At 38.3% G+C, this 24512-nt stretch overlaps 1 protein-coding gene across 2 annotated transcripts in view; it reads right to left on the bottom strand.

Annotated features, from left to right (window-relative positions):
- Positions 1-939: 939 nt before the first annotated feature.
- The window catches only part of B3GALT1 (beta-1,3-galactosyltransferase 1), a 576174-nt gene continuing 552601 nt past the window's right edge, over positions 940-24512 (bottom strand). For both annotated transcript variants that reach the window (XM_063648259.1, XM_054477385.2), the window contains one exon: positions 940-5846. In XM_063648259.1, coding sequence (XP_063504329.1) covers positions 4637-5617 — 981 coding nt within the window. In that variant the 5' untranslated portion in view covers positions 5618-5846 and the 3' untranslated portion in view covers positions 940-4636. The remainder of the gene's footprint in view (positions 5847-24512) is intronic.

Here is a 24512-nt window from a genome sequence, read left to right as displayed (position 1 = left end):
GAGATCATGTCCTTTGCAGGGACATAAATGAAGTTGGCAGCCATTATCCTCAGCAAACTAACACAGGAACAGAAAACCAAACACCACATGTTCTCATAAGTGGGAGCTGAATGATAAGAACACATGGACACATGGCGGGGAACAACATACTGCAGCCTGTCAGGAGGGGTTCAGGGGAGGGTGCATCAGGAAGAATAGCTAATGGAGGCTGGGCTTAATACCTAGGTGATGGGATGATCTGTGCAGCACACTACCATGGCACACGATTTCCTATATAATAAACCTGCACATCCTGCACATGTACCCCTGAACTTAAAATAAGTTGAAGAAAACAAAGAAAAAAGTGAATATCTGTTTAGCTAGATCAGGATTGATAATAAAAGGAACTTTTGTCTCTTAAATAGCTCTCAGTCTCTTGCTTACACAATCAGGCATCAGCAATCAACATCTACTTGGCTGCTGTGAAGGATGTCTGAATAAATCTTTTCTGATCCAATTAAACTTCTAAAGTAACATGCAGTATTCCAAAGGATACATGCAGATGAAACAGGAATGACATTTTTGCCTTAGATTTAACATGTCCTAATTTGCCAAACACATTATTAATAGAATGCCCCCCCTGAGTTGGAATTTGTTGGCATGTTTAACCCATAGACTTTAATACAGAGGCTGGTTAAAATGATTCCTTGAGGCCGCCAAGGGGCAAGTGAATCCCTGTTTCCTAAATCCCAGAGTAGCCACTGGTCTACTTACTAGATGGAATAGTCTCTGTGTTGACTGTTAAGTTGCACTGGGCTCTTGGGGGTGAGCTCTGAATGGCATGAACTATTACCTACATTGAGATTGTAGAAAAGGTTAATGGTAAACGGCAGGGCATCAGCTTTTAACAATCACGTCTCACCAAAGAGATTCTTTCTAAAAAAGAAAAGAAGTGAGACGTTTGTTCTCCTTCTGTTTATTTGTCCCAATGGTTTAAAAAAATCAGCTTTATGGAACCATAATCTTCCTCATGACAGATGGGCCTGTACAGAAGCATCGTGCTTTCAGTCAACAGTTTACATTTCAAGAGGAAGGTGAAGAAAATGTAATGATATCTTCAGTGTCTGTCATTTTTAGTTTTATAACATTGATACAAAAAATAGTATTCTGATTAGCAGCTTGATTGGCAACCCATGTAACCCTAAATAGTACTACAAACCTGGAGAGTGCACTTTTACAGACAATTACTTTTGGCAAAACAGTATGTACAATTTTGACAAATAAATACATAAATACAATCATTCATATATAACGTTATACCTAAATGTCAATTATCATCAACAAGCGTTGTTCTAGTAAATTACTTCTTTCATTCACAAGTTACTTTGTTGTTTATAAAAACTATTTTCACCTTTACAGAAGAAATGACATAATCAATTCTCCCACTAAACCCACATATTAGGAAAGGTAAAAAATGAATCCCAGATGCTTTAGGTAAATATTCCATTGTCTTTTGATAGAAGAGATTTGATTGAAAAACTTCTTCCTTGGCTCCTCTGTAAAAAGTTTATTTTCCCCATATCGTGTCACGCAAAGGGGTTTTATTCTTCTGAATTGAATCCAAATTAAAAGTGATCTTCATTTTGTTGATTCTGGTTATTTAAAAATACAATATTATATATTGAAATGGACACTTGTTCCAATATAAGAAGACACAAAGCCACCTAAACTAGCCACCGAAGAGAAACTTTTTTCCAAAAAGTAAATTAAAAAAAGGAACTTTAAGAACATAGACACCGATACTATTATTATCCAGTGCATAATGGAAAAAAAGAGTTTTTGTAAAAATTGTCTGAGAGACTCTTGGTAGAATACTGTCTAAAACGTTGCATATTTTATGTCAGGGAAATGAAAAGAATGGCTCAACAGTAATTGAAACAATATTTTGGCCAGTGTCATGTCATAAAATTAACAAAAGTCGAAAGTTAGAGCTTTTTCTTGATCACTTAAACATTTTTTGAACATTCAAAAAACGAAGGGCAAACATGCTTAAGGCTATTGAAACACTGGACAAATGGCCCTGCTTCACCAAAACCTCCATGCAGAAGAAAATGTTACACAGCAAGCAGATTCTAGCTATACATACAGTTGGGGAGAAGAAAAAAATGCCTTTAAAATATATACATGTGGTCTTTGATGAATATTTACATGTTTGTCACATGGGCATTACCTAGCATAAAAAAGTAAGGAAATAGTTCTTTAAGACATATGATTCTCTGATTTTTGCTCCTTTTAAAGATTAGGGCTGTATCATAATGTAAGCACACACATATAAAATGATTCATAGGTGTACATAGATGATGTTTATAATGTGTAATTTCTTGACACTAGAGGTGGTTTGACTGAGCATGGGGTAGATGCAAGGCAATAGTATGAGACAGAGGCTTGATTCAGCTGCACAATTCGAAGGTAAACCAAGTAAGAAGTCGTGATTGGAACTCACAGCAGTTGAGGCTGCAGGTTGGAGGGTGGTTCACCTTGTGCTGATCCATCTCTCCCCAGGTTACCTAATTGCTATTGTCTAATCAAAACCAGCAGTCCTGCTGACCATAAGATGAAGATGTGTTAAGGGATGGGAAGTCTTGTCTCATATCGGGTCCTTTAGGGTGGGGGATGAGAGATCGTGTTTTGCAGAAACAAGCCATGACTTCCACTTGTTCATTGTGTCTATCTGTTTGCTATCAACTCCTACGGGGGGCTCCAGGGGTCAGGTTAAAAAATAAGTAAATAAATAAAAAAGGTACACTCTTTCAGCTGTGAGGCTCTCTTTGAGAACAAACAGGTGTTTTCTAATAAACGGTAGAAGATGTGCAATGTGCAGGTTTGCTGACTGCCTATTCTGCTGCTTCTGAAAGAGGTGAACTAGCTTTACCTGCGCTCAAAGTTCTTAGAGAGAATTCAGATTCAGTGGTTCCTGAGATCTAAGTTGTCGTGATGCATTTTGCAAAGCATATGCTTCATTTACTGTAATATACCCCCAACCAGAGGTTCCTTTCCAAAGAAAGGCAGTTGCCTCTACTTTCAGCACCTTGGGATATCAAGGCAACACACTGACCTAGTCACTTATTCATTGAAACCAGAAGAAATCGCAGAGAAATGGAAGCTTTCCCAAACACCTAAATTACAGCCAAGGAAAAGTCAAAGCCTTGGCAGAATTAGGTGCAGTGATAGTTCACAGCTGATCTTTAGTTCAGCAGATTTTATATTAAGATGATATTACTGCTACTGATGACCATCATTGTAATTATGCAATTATTTTAGCATTTAGCATAATGCATGATACATTGCATTATGTAGCACCTTTTAAGCTAAGGATCTCAAAATACTTAGCAAATGCCATTTGCTCTCACAGCACCTGTGAGGTAGGTGTTTTTTACAGCCATTTTTATAAATGAACACATTGAAGCACAAGATTATGACGCCTACTCATATGGCCTAATAAGTTTGGTGGCATCAACGGGACCCGAACCTGGCCTTCCCCATCCTTCCTCAATCACAGAGCCCCCAGAATACCTCATAACAGCATTGCTGCTGAACATGCTCTGGTATTTTCAGATGTTAGCAAGTAGGGCCAAGTCTTTCAATAATATTGACACCCTTAAAGATTTTCTCATGTGCTTTGCAAATGTGTGTGTGTGTGGGGGGGCATCTTATACTATTGCTAAGCTTATGTTAATTATAATGCATACTTAAATTTGTATTTTCTCAATGTGATTTATTGGTCTCTGGCCTCCAACCAACTTATTTTCTACACAGAGACATATGCCTACCAGATCCAAAAACTGTGAAATGCACTTAGCGACACTGTCTGGAAGGAAGCAGGTGAGATTACATTTGGCAAAGTTTCCTTGGAGGCACCATTTAATGTTTGTTCTGAAAGAGCAAAACAAAAAAGAAAGAAAAAAAGAAAAAAAAATCTTTTGTTTACTTTGTTAAGTAGCATTTTATACACATTCCACCTGCTGACCAGATTTAATCCTTGGATGAGCAAGCAGAGTTGTCTTCCAAACACATAGAATGTTCGATTCTCAAATTTAAACTCTCATCTATTTAACTGCAGCCACTGTGCAGGTACCAAGTTCATTTCTTGGTGGAACTGCAAATACTGTACATATTACATGGCAATATATGTAAAAATATAATGTAACAACACACACAATATTAATAATCACATCTAATGTGTCTTCCTGACTGTGCATCCTTTCTGAATTGCTTTTGAAAATGGTTTCTATTTGTGTATTAATTTTTGCAGGGATGATATGACATATTACTGTGAGTTTCAGTTTCCCAGAACCAAATTTTTATCTCAGATGCACAGTACGTCAATCCTAAGAGTTGTTTGGAAGTCACTTTTTGAGATAAATAGCAATGCTCTGGGACTGAGAATGAAATCTGGCCCTTCTAACTCATTTATTGTTTCTATGACCAGAGTGTAACATTTATAAATTGATAATCCAAGAAAAGAACTTGTAGCAGGAAGCAAAAACTTTACAAAACCCCTTCACCAGTTCAATTCTTCCGACACCTGGAAAATACCAACACCTTAGGTCCCATTTCTTAAAAAAAGAAAAGAAACATATTTACATTGGTAAAAATCCTAACATCTGAGATGTTTCTTGCTTGACATGTCATTCCAGATTCTGTGCATTTCTTCTGGAGAGATCTGATGCACGGTGATAACTCGGCGATACCTACACAAACTGTAGGCCATTTTCCAGTGATTGAAGCCACTGTTCTGGAAAGGATGTATGCCCAGCTTTCGAAGACACAGTCCCACATATACGTCTTCAAGGTGAAGCAGTCTTGTGTGGAGTGAGGTCTTGTAAATGAGTTCAGCCACATCGGCTGAAAAGATGTAGCCAGTCCCCGAACAGAAAGGTGGGTAGTTACTGTCTGGGTACAAATCCCTGGGCATATACCACTTACTGCGGACGTCCCGAATCGGTCCTCCATTAATGACATATCCAGTAAAATACCTTCTTCGTGGCTTGGTGGAGGGTTTCAGTAATTTATAAATAAGATTGTCCATGTTTACAAAAATGTCGCTGTCTGTTTTCATGACATACTTGGCTTTTGAACAAAAAGTGGCCACCCATCTCATCCCCATTAATGTTTTGAGGGTAAGGTTATGGTAGGAGTCAATAAAGTCCTCCACGATGATATCATGGAAGATTTGGCTCTCTTGCTCCACCATCTGATTGAGAACAGGATCAGCATTCTTGCCCAGGAGGAAGAGGGTGGCTATTTTGATCCCCTTAAAGTTGTTCTCATCCCCCCACGTCTCTCTGATTGCCTGACGGGCATCGAATTCCTTGTGAGTGGTGCTGATGAGGATAACAAGAAAAGGAATGTTTTTCTCACATTTATTGGGCTCGTTGATAAGAAATTCAAAAGAATGTGGGTTGATAGGTCGAGTTCTTATGTTGCCAAAGGTGAAGTTTTTCCTGGCAACTGTTAGGTGGCTGAATGGTTTGGAGCCAGTGTAAGAAGAAGTAGGACGAGTTATACTCAAGTACCAGAGAGCGCTGGCCCAGCACACAACTGTCAAAACATACAAACAGGAGACCTTTGAAGCCATTGTCTTGAGAACACGTCTATTCCAAATATTGAAGAATACGCCTCCTTGGCACTAGTTTCTTTTCATCTTCCAAAGGCAGCATATTACTAATAAATCTTAAAGTTTGATAGAGAAGCGTGAGGTGGAGATTGTCCATGGGCCTCAGTGGCTGTCTGTCACCTATGCGCTCACTCTACTTTCTTCCAAATCTGATGGAGGGTTCCATGCCTCATAAATCTTCCTCTTAACTCTGCAAAATCAATAAAGTACAGTTGTCATTTAGATTTATGTCATTGTTCTACATCCTGAAATAAACATAACAAGGGTATAAGAATTGCCCACAAGGATTAAAATACACATGATCATTCATTTCCATCAGTACCAAAAACTTCCTGTCATAACCATCTCCCCTTTTCCTCTCTCCTTGATAGAAGTTGTGTATGTATATTCATACCCAATTAAGAAATACATAGATTATAAATTCTAGATGAAGATGAAGTAAGTGGAACATTAGTCATTTTTAAAAAAGAATTCCCTCTCTTCACACAGGAATTTTTTTTTTTTTTTTTTTTTTTTTTTTACAGTGAAATACTTTCTGGCACTAAAGTCTTCTTTCAAGATAGGAAATCTCACCCATGGCCTCATATCTCTTTTCCAGTTTCCGAGCCTGAGCTTTTGTTTGCTTGATTCTGGTGAAGGAATTGATTCTCAACATTTCCTTGCTTTCTCTAACTCTCTATTTGAATATGTGTTTATCACACTGGAAAATCTCTGCTAATGCTGTGTCTCTCTTGGTTCAGACTTAGAAGTCATTCCCAACTGTTCCTCCTTTTCTCCTTACTTTGGCTCCCACAACTCTTAGCTCCTAATTCTGGTTTTCTATGAAACTTCATGCAGAGGATATGCTGACCTCTCAAGCATGGAACCCATCACTCAAGTGACCTTTCAGACAGCTGGAAGCATTTATTTTGGAGTTGATCTAAACAGTGTCACTTTTTATGGTTTTCAACAATTCACCCATGTGTTCCCTTGATGAAATTATACTGGCCCTTTTAATTTTTTTTACCTAGTTACATTTGCCTATAAACCCAACATGAGTATAATGAGAGGGAAAATTGAGTTTGGGGGCCACAGATCCAATGAAGATGTGATGGAGACTTCAGCTGGTGTTCAAATTTAGTTTTCCTTTGGAACTCTCATTCTTTCTAGAACTTCTACTGCTTTCTAGAACTTTTAAAACTTCGTGCCAGTTCCTATATGCCTGGTTATGAAGTCCGTTCATGTAAAAAATTGTTTCTTCCTTTCTCGTTAGAGCAGAATGTGGTAGTCCTGGAAGGCAGAGATAGTAGAGAATAGATATCAATTTTAACAAAGTCTGCTTCAAAGAAAACTATGTGCTTACATGTACAGACTGTGTAGAAATAATTTAATTGGGAATATAGATTGAAAATCATGCTTCTAAGCGCAATAGTCATAACGAAATAAAAATACACGATGTGAACAGCAGAGACAATATGTATCTTTTTGTCTAAGTGAAGAGCTGACTGTGAATATATGATCCATATGAGACCAGCAATAACTCAGTGTGGTTACCGTTCTAACTAAATGAATATTAGAATGGCTTCAAGCAGCTTGACTCTAGGCATAGTTAGGCCTTCATCCAACCCATATTAAGTACTTTCTAAATATAGGCTCCTGTATCCTGTCCTCCCGGGAGAAATTTCTGTTCTAAGGTGCACCAAAGCTGATAAAAAGAAGGATGTGATGTGCAGCAAGTTTTGAAACTTTAAACAGTAAGCAAAAGGAAGTGAGAGAAACTAGGAATAGAAAAAAAGAGCTTCTCGGCCGGGCACTGTGGCTCAAGCCTGTAATCCCAGCACTTTGGGAGGCTGAGGCGGGCGGATCACGAGGTCAGGAGATCGAGACCATCCTGGCTAACACGGGGAAACCCCGTCTCTACTAAAAATACAAAAAATTAGCCGGGCGTAGTGGCGGACGCCTGTAGTCCCAGCTACTCGGGAGGCTGAGGCAGGAGAATGGCGTGAACCCGGGAGGCGGAGCTTGCAGTGAGCCGAGATCGTGCTACTGCACTCTAGCCTGGGCGACAAAGTGAGACTCCGTCTCAAAAAAAAAAAAAAAAAAAAAGAGCTTCTCAACTTGGGATATACAGACATGGACTCCATTTCAATTACAAAAGGTTATAAGTAAGTCCCAAGATGGTACTAGAAAGCAAACTTTCTCTGCCATTGTCCTAGGCTATGTATCTGATTCTTACTGTACTTTTGTCATTATATTGCTCTGTCCTTTTGCATACTTTTCTACTCCATTGTGAGCCACCTCTTAGTAAGATGTTAAGGGCCTCCCCAAAAGCCTCTCCTGGAAGAGGCTCCTGTCAGGTAATATTTGGGAGCCAGTAATCAGGCTATTAATGGAGGATTTTTCCACTTTACATTTTGATCTCCTTTTTATTGTTCCTTCCTCATCTCTACAGAGTTCATTTCACAAGTTATTATCCTCTATCTCTATGGTTAAGCCTTCATTCAACTCTTGAATTTATTCATTCATTTGTTAATCCATGCATCCATCAATCAACCAATTAATCAAATGTTTATTGAGTGCCAGTTGTATGTGAAGTATTGGACAAACAGAAACAGAACCCATACTCCTCCCTTAAGAAACTGCTAGACTAGGAGGAAAGGTTTCAAGTAAATGGATAAAATGGTGGAATAAAAATTTACATTAGGAGGCTACTGGAATACACAGGGGAAGAATGCTGGGCAGAATGTGGGAGAACAAGGTTAAGTCCTGCAGACTGTCCACAGTACCACTCCAGAGGGTGCCATTCACACAGGCCGTAATGTGAATCTCACTCCTCCACCCATGCCAGAGTCAAACAATGAGGGAGTCCTGGGGAAGATGCTATGGCAAGTTCACTAAAGGGAAGCCAAGTTGAACCTTTAAGGATGGCTAGAAATTATCTGGATGGGGGTCAGGCATTCTGGGCAAAGGAAACAGCATATGCAAGGGCATAAAATGAGAGAGAGCATGGTGTGTACCAGGACTAGTTGAGTAAAAGAAGAGTATAGGATGATGGGGAGGAGGATGGGGGAAGGCAGTGGAGAGATTAACAGGGGTCAGATGGTGAGTGGCTCTCAGACACCGTCCTGAGCTGAGTAGCTAGTTACCCATCTGTGAAATCTAAAGGGTGTGAAGGAGGATCTTATCTTCCCCAAATCCTGTTCCATTTATTTATTTATTTTATTTTTTATTTATTTATTTTTTTTGAGACCGAGTCTTGCTCTGTTGCCCAGGCTGGAGTGCAGTGGCGCAATCTTGGCTCACTGAAAACTCCGCCTCCCGGGTTCACGCCATTCTCCTGCCTCAGCCTCCCAAGTAGCTGGGACTACAGGCACCCACCACCACACCCAGCTAATTTTTTGTATTTTTTAGTAGAGACGGGGTTTCACGGTGTTAGCCAGGAGCATCTCGATCTCCTGACCTTGTGATCTGCCCGCCTCAGCCTCCCAGAGTGCTGGGATTACAGGCGTGAGCCACCGTGCCCGGCCCCATTTATTTCAATAGCAGTTCACTCATTCATATTAAGGATTTCTCCTCTTGCATAGTTCTATTTCTTAGAAGAGTGAGAATTTGGTTTTGTTTTGTTTTGTTTTTTGAGATGGAGTCTCACTCTGTCACCCAGGCTGGAGTGCAACAATGCGATCTCGGCTCACTGAAACCTCCTGGGTTCAAGTGATTCTCCTGCCTCAGCTTCCCGAGTAGCTGGGATTACAGGCGTGCACCACCACGCCTGGCTAATTTTTGTGTTTTTAGTAGAGATGGGGTTTCACCATGTTGGCCAGGCCAGTCTCCAACTCCTGACCTCAGGTGATCTTCCTGCCTCGGCCTCCTAAAGTGCTGGGATTACAGGCATGAGCCGCCTTGCCCAGCTGAGAGTTTGTTTTATCTGATACTTTTCCGCATGATTTTCTGGGGGAAGGGACTGCATAAACATAGGTAGCTGGGAGGTTTAAAAGGAGCTAAAAAAGGAGAAATATAATAGAAATAGAGGAGAACATGAAAAAAGTTTATAAACACCTTTTTTTTTTTAACAGAAGATTGAGCATTCTTTTCTGGACAGGTAATAAATATAATACTTCTTACCATTATTACTGTAGCTCTCATTTTAAAAGGCCTATAGGAAGCACTGTGCTGTGTGCTGCATTCCATGCCATTCTATTCTGTTTATATTTTAGAGTTTCATTCCTTACAGTGTTATAAGAGAGGTACAATTTTCTCCATTTGACAGGCGAGAGAATGGAAACTCAGACACATTCAGTAGCTTGCTCAGATCACACAGCTAGTGAGTGACTATATAAATAGCCACTTCCAAGCTTCCTAAGGCCTGTTGAGACATAGGCAATATCTTGGATGGGAAAGGCCAGGGTGTCAGGGAGCATCTCAGGCTGCTATTCGCCCAGTAATATATGCATTTATTTTTTATTAACTTGTTAATACAAGGTCTCACTCTGTCACCCAGGCTGGAGTACAGTGGCACAATCACAGCTCACTGTGGCCTTGACCTCCTGGGCTCAAGTGATTTTCCTGCCTCAGCTGCCTGAGTAGCTGAGATTACAGGCACATGCCACCATGCCTGGCTAATTTTTTAAAAATTTCTATTTTTAGTGGAGACAAGGTCTCACTGTGTTGGCTAGGCTGGTCTCAACCTCGGCTGGGCTCCAGTGATCCTCTGGCCTTGGCCATCCAAAGTGCTGGGATTACAGGTGTGAGCCACCACTCCTGTCCTCATGCATTTATTTTCTTAGATATGTTTCCATTGCTTGGATTTTTTCTACTTCATTCTAGTTTCCTACACACTGTGCTATACCAATTCTGTAGGGATTCTTGATAATCAAAAAGTGCAAAAAGGGATGATTTGCAAAGAGCACATTAAAGCTTGAAGATGCTGAGGGCAGGGTGGGGAAGCTGAAACTGTTAAAGAGGTTTAGAAACACGTTGCAGGTTCTTTTCTATGAAGACCTGAAACATACACACACACATACACACACAAACGCATACATGCACACAGAATCACTATTTCTACTAACCTTTTTTCCTGTTGTCTTCAGATGTGAGAACAAAAGTAGGCACAGTATTACATCTTAGACAATACTGAATGCAAATTAGAATCTAGTAAATCCTCTGTTAAAAAAGCAGAGAATTTGAAGTGTGAAAAGAAACTCCCTTAAAACCTAAAGAGTGGCTAAGGACAATAAGAACTCATAGCAAGGGGTACTAAAAAATAGCCTTTTTGCTTATAACCAAACAGATTTCTCAGGTGGCAAAACAGTACAAAAATATGCCCATGGGTCAGAAATAGTAATGTAACTAAAGACAAGAAAGAGTAGCATGATGCATGGAACTCTAAAGATTCATTTCATGTATGTTGGATAAAGTAGTTGGTAATGGGTATGTCCGTGGTTACTCCTTGAGTAATTCTGACTTGTGGTGTGGATTTTCTGTGTCTCAGTAGCCTTAAACATAAAGAGAGGGCACAAATAAATCTGTTTTATCTCCAAATACATCACAGGTATTAACAACCATTGCCAAATCATTTGAGCTTTCAGGGAAAGGGTTCTGTCCAGGCAGATGGTATTATGATACAAAGTGCAGGATCTATTGTGAGTGAGAGGATTATGTCAGTTCATCAGTTTATGGTTTTAGATCCTGAGGACATATATTGATCAATTCTTCTAAAGAAATAGTATTGCTGTTAGTGTTTTGGTTTGTTCATCCAGCTTAGTGAGTATACTGTACAGGTTTTTCTGCTTGAGAAATCTGTCTCCTTCCTGGAAAACTCAAAGCCAAAAGCCCACTGAAAAGAAAAAAAAAAAGAGAATACTGCAGAAGCAGAAACCTCTGGAAAGTTCTCTCAGTTTTACAAGATTAAAAAAAAAATACTTTTTAACAGACCAGTTAGTGTATCAGTAAAATAGAAAGTTGCATGTGTAACACTTGTCATTTTCCTAGCAGCTTCACCACAGCCACAGACATTGATGACACATTAACTTGTCATCCATTAAATACAAATCCCTCTAAATAGACACACTCAACTGGAACACTTGAAAGACTTTTTCCCCAGGGGCCTTACTGTATTTCAGATTACCTCATTCACAGAACTCTTCAGTAACTATCCACCTTCATCTTTCAGGAAGTTAGTGGGGCAGAATTTTCAATTTAAGAAGCACATATTTCTCCTAGAAACTGCATGGTAGATTGTCTGTTATTCTGAATAATTTATTTCAAGAAACCCACAGAATTGCTGAAATTTTTTTATACAGCCAGAGGTAATGCCTAGGAGCGGGTGGGTAGTGTGTCTCTGGTGAACTGTGCATTGTTTGGGATGCCAGCTTCATGTCCATCTTCATGGTTCAGGCAGTGTGATGGTTAATTTCATGTGTTAACTTGACTGGGCTAAGGGGTGCCCAGATAGCTGCTGAAACATTACTTCTGGGTGTGTCTGTGAGGGTGTTTCTGGCAAAGATTAGCATTTGAATTGATAGGCTGAGTAAGGAAGACTGCCCTCACCAATGTAAGTGAGCATCACCTAATTCACTGAAGGCCTAAATAGGACAAAAACTTAGAGGAAGGGCTAATTTGCTCTCTCTGCTTGAGCTGTGACATGCATCTCCTCCTGAGCTCAGACATCAGTGCTTCTGGTTCTCGAGCCTTTGGGCTCAGACTGCAATTTACAACATTGGCTCCCCTGATTCTCAAGTTTTTGGGTTTGGACTGAAACTATTCCACTGGTTTCTTCTTGGGCCTTCAGCCTGCAGAGAGCAGATCATGGGACTTCTCAGCCCTCATAATCTCATGAGACAATCTCTCATAATAAATCTCTTTCTCTATATCTAAATATATCCTATTGGTTCTGTTTCTCTGGAGAATCCTAACTATAGGCAAGTACAAGTCGACACTGATTTCCTATGTCTTGGTTGCCAGTTACACCGAATTGGCTTGGCAATCATTTGAGCTTCCCTTCACCATGGGCAAGGTTGCAGGAGCCTCACCAAGCAGCTTGCTTCCATTCTCTGGTGTCTCAAGGAATGTCTCCAGTTTCTTATTTCCTTTGCATTTCCAAATCTACTTCATTTGTTCATGAAGGATGCACTGAACACTAGTAGGTGCCAGGCAGTGAGCTGGTAAGACATCTGAAATATGTTGAAAACAAATCTACAAATGAAGTAGATTTGGAAATGCAAAGGGAATGCAAATGTCTCCTCTCTCTTACTTTCTAGGAGAGGCAGAAGATAAACAAATGCAAAAACAGTTTCAGGTAGTGGTAAGTGGGGTAATCTGATAGAGACTAAACAAAGGTGGGATGGGGGAGAAGGGCTACCTTAAATTAGTCACTCTCTAAGGACGTGACATCTGAGATGAGAACAGAATGACTTGCTATCTCTGGTTCAGTCTTTGAATCTTTTACTAAGTTTTTGTCTCCTTTGCTTGGCTTTTTTTGATTCATGCTATATTAGGAGCATCTTTTTGGTTTTTGACCTCTACCCCTACTGTTTTTTTGGCTCTTGTTATCTTTGTGTTTCCCAGCTGTGGCCATTCTGCCCACTCCTGCAAACTCTTCCAGCCTCCAGAGCCACAGGTTATCTACTGTATTAGTTTGCTAGAGCTACAGTAACAAAGCACAAATGCTCCTCTATTTATGATTGGGTTACATCCCAATAAACACATTGTAGATTGAAAATATCCTAAGTTGAAAATTCATTTAATACACTTAACCTACCAAACATCATAGATTAGCCGAGCCTAACTTAAACGTGCTGCCTGGTTGGACAAAATTATCTAACACAAAGCCTATTTCTTAATGAAGTGTTGAATAACTCACATAATTTATTGAATGCTGTACATTACTTGAAATCATGATGGTTTGACAGCATGGTAATGTCAAAAAATCCTAAGTCGGCTCATCAAAGTGGAGAACTGTCTGTACTTTGCTCTGCAAGACTTCACTCCTTTACATTTTAATTTTCCTGATTTGAGCAAGTAATTTCTTGGGTTTCAGTAAACCAACTTTCAAAGGGTGAAAAATTTGTAATTAGCATTCAAAGAAGAATGAGGCACGAGTGTGAAAAGGGATGCAAAATTTGTTTTATTTTTAGATGAAAAAAAAGAATAGCCAGTTGAGATTCTTTTCCTAAGACCATGTGAAGAATATATCATAGTTTAAAGCGATTCCTTGTTCCTGCCACCTTCTTTTCTCTGATCCCTTTAAAAACTCAGATTAGTTGAGAAACTCAAGCTGGGATTGAGGCACATTTCCCAAACCAGCAGTTCCTGATGTACTGGCTTGGTTTTGGAGGATACAAACAATTCTCCTGTCTCACTGCAAACTACTACTACATCTTATACTATCTCAAACTACTACTCAGAATAACTTCTGTTAAAATTGACTCTGAATAACTTCTGTTAAAATATTTACAGATCACATATGGCATACACAAGTGGCTTTAACATAGAGATTTGCATAGTAACTTTAAAAACATGGTGAAGAAAGATAAAGCAGTTGAAAAAAAATAAACCCAACATTAACCAGCTAAAAGGGAGGCAAGACAGGAAAAGAAAGAGAGCGCGCAAGAGAGACAGAGAGAAAGGGTTAACTATTTGTGCTATGAAATGGTCTTGAAATGAGTGAGGAGCTGGCTGTACAGTACATCATGATATTGAAAAGGGGAAAAGAGACCCTTTCTGAAAAATGTTTTGATCTCAAATGACTTTCCTTGGAGATGGCATATGAGTGAAATCAAAGTATCTTCATTCTGTGGGGAAAAACAGAAACTCAGATTGTAACAGAACTAATTGATAAACAAGCCCCAAGGGCCAGAGATTCTAGTTGGCTGCATTAGTTTGGCATATGGTTATTGTGATACCCAACTCCTCCCCTTTTTCTCACTCTTATAATTATGCTGTAAATAAGCACAGGAGAGGAAGACATAAAACACTATTAGCACTAGATAACGGTCCTTGAAGGAAGAATTTCATAAACCATTATGCTATCCAGTTTGCTAACTTATTATCTCTCCAAATCACAGAGGGCTGACTCTCTCTCCTAGCCTTTCTTTTAAGTCAGCCTCCTTGGCTATTTAAGGAAATCTACCCATAGATGTTGAAATCTCTGAACGCTCATAGGAATAAGTGTTCTGACTCCTCTGCCTCAGATAGACAAAGAGCTAATTTGTTCCTTTTAAAAATTTAACTATGAATCTTTTCCAAGAGACCCCATAATTGAACTTACCTAACTCACTCATTTGCGATGAGGCAGTGGTGTAAAGCAAAAGGTAATATTCATCATGACTTGGCAGTTGAAATCATTTCCCTCCCAAATCTGGAAGAAATGATTTGAACCTTTCTCTTTTTTAGTTCAATATACCTTGACATTTATTGAAAAGGTCTTTATAAATCCCTGCCTTGGGAAGAATGGGGCCGACCTGAAAGAGGAGTGGTTGGGATGAGGATGTCTTTGTGTGTGTGGGCCTAGGGCTCTTGCTATTCTGAAAGCCACACTTTATTTCACTGAGGAGAAAGTACACTTCAAATTAGAAGGGAAGATTACAGCTTTCTTCAAATCAATGTGTTGCCCTAGTTCTAGAATTCAGAGAATTTTTTAACATCACTACAATCCTCTCAGGGAAAAATGAAAATGAGGATATTTCATTATTTTAAATAAATGCTTGGCTTCCTTTACAGTGATGGATATTGTGTCTTGACTGCCTTATATAAGACACATTTTTAAGGCTAGGCAGAGCAATCACTTATTTAATCATTAGAGCCTAGAAGCCTGGCAATGTGATTGGGCTTCGTGTGGGGCTTCTCCACTGGGAAAGGAAATGCCAGTATTTTTTATTAGAAATGTGGAAGAGGATGAGAGGAAAGACATCCTACTAATATAAACAGCAGCTGGGAGAATTTAAAAATGATGAACTATGTGATAACAAAAAGAGTATTCATTTGGCCCATTATTTTGGGGGAGGCTGATATTAATGGATATTCTTAGAAACCAGAAAGCTGTTAGTGTATTCACTAACTAAAATTTACAAATTCTAGGGAGGTATTTCTCAGCTCACCACAGAGAGGTAGTATTATTTTAGATCATATTTCAAAGAATGATATTGGTACTATGCAGCGACTGATAATACATGGAACAGACTTGGCGATTTTTCTTTTTTCTTTTCTTTTCAATTGTTCCTTTATATAATATCGATTTATTGGAATCCATAATAGCCAAACATAATTTTATGTAGCTGCTGTCAGTGGAAATTATTTTGTAGGCAGTCAGCCTTATGGCATTGGAAGACCCAGATTCAAGTTCTAGATTTTGAGTCATCAGCTCTGAAGCCTGTGCAACTCTATGCCTTTGTTTCCTCATCTATAAAATGAGAATGATAATGTCTGGCCAGACTTTGCCAGTAAGGATCACTGTAAAGATCAAATGAGATAACGTATTTGAAAATACTATATAAGTCAAATGGTGCTACATGAACATAAAGTATTATCATTATTAATGTAAACATGATAAATAAAGACAAATTCAGAGAGGATTGCCTGTAAGATGTTTCATAAGGAATGATCAGTCAATGCATCTTGACTAATTCGTGCAAAAGCAGTTTTTTTTTTTTTTTTTTTTTAACTTCGCTGTTGTTCAAAAGAAAAACAAAAACTTGGCACCTCCAGTTGACTGTTTTCATAAGAAGCTTTCAATTTTACTTGACAGAGCCTATATTAAAAAGTCTTGCACTGTTGTAAAAAAAATGGGGAGGACATATACAAGTTAGAGGAAATGTCATTATGACTATTGTCATTACTAGCACTAATGTGACATAGAATTATGTTTTCTCAAATATAACTTTAGGATATTAAAAATCTACCAGATTTAAATAGCCTTCCGAATAATATTTACATAGCCATAATTAACATTCTGTGTGTATGAAAACAGCCTGAAATGGCTATACCACGATTATTTTACAGAGGTTTAAGACAAAGCCACTATAAAATATAACTTTGTGATTTTGTGATTATTTTTTCCTCATAGGCTTGTCAAGGTTGTAATGAAACTTAATCCGAAGTGTAATCTTGCCAAGAGAATCATCATTTAATCACTTAATGGAGGGACTTACCAATTTTCAGCACTAGAATCAGATTTATAAATTGTTCTAGAAATGCACCCAAAGGAATGCCTGGGTGACAATGACAGATAGTTTTATTTGGCAGAGTAGCTTTTTAACCAAGCCTTTTTGTTTCTGAAATCTGTGGTTATGTGTACAATTTTCCTAAATTAGTACTTACTGGCCAATCAGATGAAAATGCTGTGCTTTGTTTTGTTCCCATGCTCAGTCATTTATGCTGGCTCTCCACAGTCCTCCCCGCTGCCAATCTCCAGCATTGCTTGGATTCACAAGCTACACACCAAACATTTGCTCAGCTTCACTCTCACTGGATACCATTTTATGCTTGAGATTTCTATTTCTAGGCATTCTCCTCTTTTACAATTTCCTTTTGGCTAATGATTCTTACTGCCCCTGTGGCTAGAGACTCAGCCTGCCAGTTTTCATCCTACTGGTGCCTTGAACTCTTCGCCACAGTCTATTCACATTGCTCTTGAAACTCTTTCAGGCTATGTTGGACTCTTCTCATTTGGACTCTGTGAAGAGGGATTACAATCTTAATCTCTCCCAAGGCCTTTGCTTTTCAAAGCAAAGGAACTCCTGTTCCTTTATCACTTCTCTATGCTCTCTTCCCCACTGCATCAATTCCCATTACTATCCATCATCTGTATTTTTACTCTTGAGCCTTAAAATATTCTGGGGTTAAGGTCTCATAATCAAAGAAACTTGAAGGTAAGTTGGTCTGCTGGACAAAGCACAGGGTTGTCAGTCAACAGAAAACTGGTGGTAGCTCTGCTATAAAACCATAAAACCTCTTTGGAAATGTTTTCCCCTTAAAAATATCTCTTAGTTTCAAAATTGCATTATTCCTCATGGATCAGAAACTCTGTCACTAGTACATGCTTTCTCAGCCCCCTTAATGAATGACTCTTATATTCTGTGTTTTTAGTCTCTCCATTTCCATTGGCTCCTGTTTTGTCTCTAGAAGTGGTTGTCTTCCTTTGCTTAGAAAAATAACAAGAACAGCAAAACCTTCCCTTGACCCTGGCATCACTGCCAATTACTGTCATGCTTTCCTCCTAGGTTTCATAGCTAGGGGCCTTAACTGGGTACTCTCTCCTGCTTTTTCCCATTTCCTTACCAATTTAACTCCTACAGTAGATCAACATGGCACTTGATGCTATTCTCAGTAAAGTGTACAACTTTCCCAGTCCAAGCTTTCCTGGTCTCAGCTGCTTTGGACACTCTGAGTCACTCTTTTCTTTCACTCCCACTTTGGATTCCTTCCGATTGCACCCTCATGTCCCTCTGCTCACTTTGCTGGTGGTCCTATGTGTTTTCTTCTCTTCAACCTCCTCAGCCTGCTTTTTGCAGCCTCCAAACCAGTGCTCATCCCTCCTTCCAGTCTCATCAGCATGGAGTACTCATGCTCTTGAGAACAAGACTTCTGCTATTGACTCTCCAACTATGTTCACCAGCAAGGTGGATCAGAGACCAATGCACTTTATAGTCCTGCGCATTTTCAGCACTGCTTTCTTTCTCTCTTAAATGGTATAAATGTAAGTTTATACCAAAGGAAGGAGAAGTTTGCCTTCCTTCTGCTTTTTGCTCTTGTTTTTCTTAAATAGAAAACATATTTTAGAACATGAGTGTTTTGAGTTAAATTTCTTGGGATATTTGTATCATAGACAAACTTAGTAGGCATATAAGACAGGTTTTGCTAATGACAACAAAAGGTCAAAAAACAATTCTGTAGTTTTTGTTCATCAACATAGATGTGAGTTTTATTTTTCTTTATATTTTAGATGTCAGCTTGTTTCTGAAATTGTTAAAATGTTGTAAAGTCCCATTCAAAGGATGTTTTTACTTGACCCTTTAGAGATGACTTTCCATGAAATTCTGAGGCTATTTTTTTGTTGTTGTTTAAAGACTATTAAAGAAATGACATTTTAATAGTCATTTCTTCAGTAAGTTCTGAACAGATGGTATAGGTGATTTTTCTAAGAAATTCCAAGCTATTTGCTTTCCCTTTCCCTTAGTACATAATTTGAAAGTCCATCAGACAGTTTGAAAGTTTGGTAGAAGTAGAATTTAGGGAAGGTCTCTAAGTATGACTGGAAACAGGTCAGCTGTGAAAGGAAATAGTCCTTGTTTTAAACACATGAAACCACACAAACTATCAGAAATCAAAGGAAAAATATCTCACTTGCCGTTCTCTATATCTGTACACTCATAAGGTAACCATTTTCATAGCTGGATAGATTACTACAGCACATATTTTTAAAGATTTGTTAAATCAATGTTGTGACATTTAGTAATTACTTCTTTTAAAGTAATGTTAAACAGTAACTTCTATTTAATCAATACCTTCTGTATGTGACACTCTATAAAGTGCTTTACAAATAATGTATACAATCTCACTCATAATTACTTCTACTAAGAAGTAGGCATGGTTCCCATTTTACAGAAGAGAAAACTGAGGCCCGGAAAGATTAAGCAACTTGCCCCAGCTTTACATAGCTAATGAGTGATTAAACCTGGATTTGAACACTAGTCTATCAAACTGTAATATGTAGGTCCATATACCATATTCTGCATTTCACTTTTTACATGGTCATCACAATCAAATTTATTTTCTTATTTCCTTTAATTATCCATGAATTAATGTGACAGGTAGGGAAAATGTAGTCCAGCGCTGTGCATTTCACCTTGGCTTAAGGGTTCATCTAGCTCTGAGCTTCTCAGTTTCACAGTGTAGGTGTGCTAGTATTTTTAAATGAAAACTGGACAGAGGATGAAGAATTCATCCCCATTCACTGGGCTACTTCCTTAACAATATCAAGATATCTACAAAGCCAAATCAGTAATGACACTTGCAGTTCATGCAATCCTAGGTTAAAAGGCAACAGTTGCTCTTAAGGTATATTTCAATTAAGCTCTGAGAGACAGGTGAGCTGCTCATCTCTACTACAATGAGGCACTCATTTTATCTTGGGAAGAACCTAAGAGATGGCATCAGAAGGCTCTGCCCCTTACTAGCGATGTGACTATGGTCAATAAATTCTCCACTTATGGCCGATTTGGCAGTTTAGCCAACTCATCTCCTGTTCCAATTCCCCTTTAGCTTTTCTTCCTGGAAATGGGCCAGTTGTAAAAGAAACTGACATCCATAATGAAGTCTCCCAGGCTCCTTTACAACTAGGATAAAAGTAAATGACCTAGTTTCCACCCATCAGATACCTCTGGGCGAGACACAGATGGAGAAGTGAGCAGCATGAGATGGCAGCTGTTTTCTGGTTATTTGGATGTTCCAGAAAACACATGGAGTGACAAAGGTCCCTGGTTCTACTGAAGCAGCTATGATAGAATTTGTAACCTCCAAATGTGAACATCACAGTTGTGAGTAAAGGCAATAGAAGCAATAATGTGTCCACTAAAACAACTCCAAAGAATTATCAGGTACTTTTTGGGCTGCATTGTTCATGGCCATGTTGTTCTGGCTGGTTAGTTAATAAATCCAGGTCAAGCCCTTCAAGAGAGTCCATGAGCTCCTTGACACTTTTTGATAAGTCCCTTTCTCCTTAGCCTGGTTGAATAGATTGCCCTGTTTACAACCCTTAGCCACACACCATTGTCTCTATTTCTTTAAGTATAAAATGAGATGAAGATAATCTAATTTACAGGCTGGCTGTGAGGTAAATAATAAACTTTAATATGGTACAGAGTTTAATTTTGGCTATTATTAATTGCTGGTCATTTTGGCATTGTCCAAGAGAAATATCAACCACCATAAATTAATAAATCAATCCCTACTGTGCTCATCTTGGAAAATGCTACTTAGCATTGTCCATGTGAGGAGCAGCACTTTGAATTGAAGATTATATCTGAAAACTCTATTTCTCTTTTCATGTTGTCTAAAAATGGCATGTGTCTTTTGACTGGATGTCACATGGCCCTCTTGTGAACTTGTCCTGGATGACAACTGATTACCTCTCTCAGGGAACACTTGCACACCCTCCCCCTAGGTGAATTAACTGAAAACCACAGAATCTTCATTTTAAAGTAGGCCACCATAAATGTACTCTCAAAGATTGCTGAGAATTTATTTGGTTCATTTATTGCGATGTGTTAATTTTTATTTATAATTACATGTGCCAACATACATGTGCCGGTTGGTGAGTCTGGAGACATGCTGACACCTTATTATTCTCTTTCCATTTTTTGGTACTGAAAACCACTATGCTTTTGTTTGCATTTATTAATTCATCATATTTGATAATCCCACTATTAATATTTATTAACATTATAATAAATATACAAATGAAAATGCAAATTTCCTACCTTTAAGGAGCTTCAAGTTATATTAACTATAATCTATATGGGAAAAAATAAGGAATCATGAATGGTACCACTTGTATGATACTACAGTTGAAATAGTTAATTATTGATAAGGATAATTGTGTTAGATTCATGGAAGAGACAATATTTGACTTGATTCTCAAATTAAAAAAACAGAGAACTCTCAATAGGAGAAAAATTGATTGTGGGGGAGAGACATTCAATGGTAAGGTAAGAACATTTGCAGAGACACAAAGGTGTTAAATTATTTGATTTATTTCTAGAGCAGGGAGCTGAGTATTTGATTTATTTATAGAGTACGAGAGAATGCTGGATTCATGGTAGAATAAAGTTGAAATTGACAATGCGAAGGGAGGTTTTGATCATCTGAATATTTTTTCCTCCACCATACCTACATCATTTTTTCCTTCAGTAACCCTTTGTAGCTTTACAATTGATTGTATTTTAGGTTGGTTGTTTCCTTACATCAAATGGGAAAATAACTCAATTAATAGGTTAATTTTTCAATTGCTTTGAACTGTGACTCTTTGATAAACTTTAACCTCTGTAAGGGCAAAGATTTAATCTAGTTTTATCATTATTTTTGTCACTCTCATTACTATTTCTATCCTTATCATTTTTCCCTTAGCATACTAGCACAGTGCAAGAAACATTGTTGAGGAAGAAATAATCTGAGTAAATGGCTTCCAGATAGCCATAAACAGCAATTCATCATCCAGTATTAGCTTCAACAAGAGTCCTTTGCTGAGATATCATAGAAAAGTGGACTATATTCTAGAGTAAGTTTTTATGTGATGTGCTGGAAAGGTGTATCAAAAGATGTTTTATATTCATATTTTGAGTATACAGTATCTTTTCCCATGCCTAGCCCTTTTCACTGTGCCATTCAAGGCAAATTTCTGCCTCTGATTTAATTCTTGAACTCATATAACTTCATTATGTTTGTAGATTAAAAATAAATTTTCCAATAAAATAAAAGTTCCTGTGTTTAGGAAAATAATCCTAGTGGAAGATGATAAGCACGTGCACACACACACACACACACACACACCCCATCATGAATGAAAGAGACAGTTGGGAAACCTAATAGAAAATCTGAATCTTTTCTGTGATGAATGGTTGTCAACTGCCAAATCCTTGAATTATTCTTTCTTAAATGTCTTTCTGAGCTGATTTTTAATAAATTTCTGATTTGCTGTTGTGGTAGGTCATTTGTGATTATATCCATCTTATCCAGTAAGAGCAGTAATGTGTAAATTGCGTCTCTAAGAAGTGATAAAGTGCTGCAAATGGTGCTTTTCACCTTGGATGACCATAGCCACAGTCATTATTTGCAATAGCTGCTGTGCTGTCTTCTCTGAAATCTCCTAACAAGATGCTTCACCTCATGTCACACCCAAGCTACTGATAAGAATATATACATTGAAAAGTTTGCAGACAACATAACTTCACTGCCAAATTGCCCTTCCAAGAAGTTATCAGCAGAGCTATTGGTAAGTTGGTTTTAATATGCTTGAAAATTCTTTACATAGGCTGAATTGCATTTTTGGGTAATAGGAGCAGGGTGAAGAATAACCGTCCAGCAACTGGAAAGTTTTCAAGGCATGCTGCACAACAGCAATAATGTGCTCCGTGTCTCCCCAGGCACATGTCAGTCTCAGAAGACTAGTAGAGAAGTGCCAATGCTTCTGGTTCCCCGAGGAACTCTAGGCGATGGTTCCCGGAACAATTGTCAGAAATCAGGATTATTATTTATCTTCTGCTTGGGCTGGAGAGCTAAGCACATGAGTAAATGCTCAATAGAAGTAAAACATTCATGGAGTTCTGAAAGAAGTTTTTCTAGTGCTGGCTTATAGCTAGAGTGTATTCCAATATCCTTATTACTTTGGGTAGTGAGGTGCTAATGGGTAGAAACAACGAGTTAAACAATGTTCATCAGATTTATTTATGGAAAGACTGCTTAGAGCCTTTAATATGATCCATTCCTTTGAGAAACTCAAGACGGAGACATAACATGGCTCACAGATTTTTGTTTTTACTCACAGCTTCTTGAGAAGACAGTTTGGGGTGTCATGCCCTGGTGGACAGTTAAGATGTTCTGTGACTTCCCTTACGGAATTGTAAATGACTGTCATCACTTTTTTGTTATTGTGTTTTTTGCTTTTTAAACAAGAGGTCTAATAAAATGTGGGGCTGGTTATCACCTTTTGGTTTGCCTTATGGGGTAAACCTAATCACATGTTTTTTTTTAATTCTTGTAAATTTAGTAGCTTACTATTCTTGATTTTTTTTAACCTCTCTCTAACAGTGTATTTGACGACTTTATTGCCTTTGAGAAAGCTTTTTAGTCTTACAAAAATGATGCATGCTCAAAAACAGAAAATCTAAAGGATAAAAACAAATAAAAAGAAGAAAATAAAAATCACCCATAATCCTGTCAAGTATATATAGGCACTATTGACAAGTAGATGTAGATAATTTGCTTTTTTTGTATCTTATATATTTTCATTTATTTATTTTTTGTATTTATTATTTTTCCATAAGTTATTGGGGTACAGGTGGTATTTGGATACATGAGAAAGTTCTTTAGTGGTGATTTGTGAGATTTTTGGCACACCCATCACCCAAGCAATATACACTGCACCATATTTGTAGTCTTTTATCCCTCAGCCCCCTCCCACTCTTCCCCCCAAGTCCCCAAAGTCCATTGTATCATTCTTACGCCTTTACATCCTTATAGCTTAGCTCCCACGTATCAGTGAGCACGTACGATGTTTGGTTTTCCATTCCTGAGTTATTTCACTTAGAATAATAGTCTCCAATATCAGTTTCTTTATCCATTCCTTGATTGATGGGCATTTGGGTTGGTTCCACGATCTTGCAATTGTGAATTGTGCTGCTATAAACATGCGTGTGCAAGTATCTTTTTCATATGACTTCTTTTCCTCTGGGTAGATATCCAGTAGTAGAATTGCTGGATCAAATGGTAGTTCTTTTAGTTCTTTAAGGAATTTCCACTCTGTTTTCCATCATGGCCGTATTAGTTTACATTCCCACCAGCAGTGTAGAAGTGTTCCCTGATCACAGCATCCATGCCAACATCTTCTGTTTTTTGATTTTTTGATTATGGCCATTTTTGCAGAGGTAAGGTGGTATGACATTGTGGTTCTGATTTGCATTTCCCTGATCATTAGTGACATTGAGCATTTTTTCATATGCTTGTTGGCCATTTGGATATCCTCTTTTGAGAACTGTCTATGCATGTCCTAAGCCCACTTTTTGTGGGATTGTTTGTTTTTTTCTTACTGATTTGTTTGAGTTTGTCGTAGATTCTGGATATTAGTCCTTTGTCAGATGTACAGATTGTGAAGATTTTCTCCCACCCT

This window comes from Pongo pygmaeus, chromosome 11 (assembly GCF_028885625.2).
Source record: "Pongo pygmaeus isolate AG05252 chromosome 11, NHGRI_mPonPyg2-v2.0_pri, whole genome shotgun sequence".
NCBI lineage: Eukaryota > Metazoa > Chordata > Mammalia > Primates > Hominidae > Pongo > Pongo pygmaeus.
The sequence above is the reverse complement of the archived record's forward strand: the minus strand, read 5'-3'. Positions and strand labels throughout refer to the sequence as shown.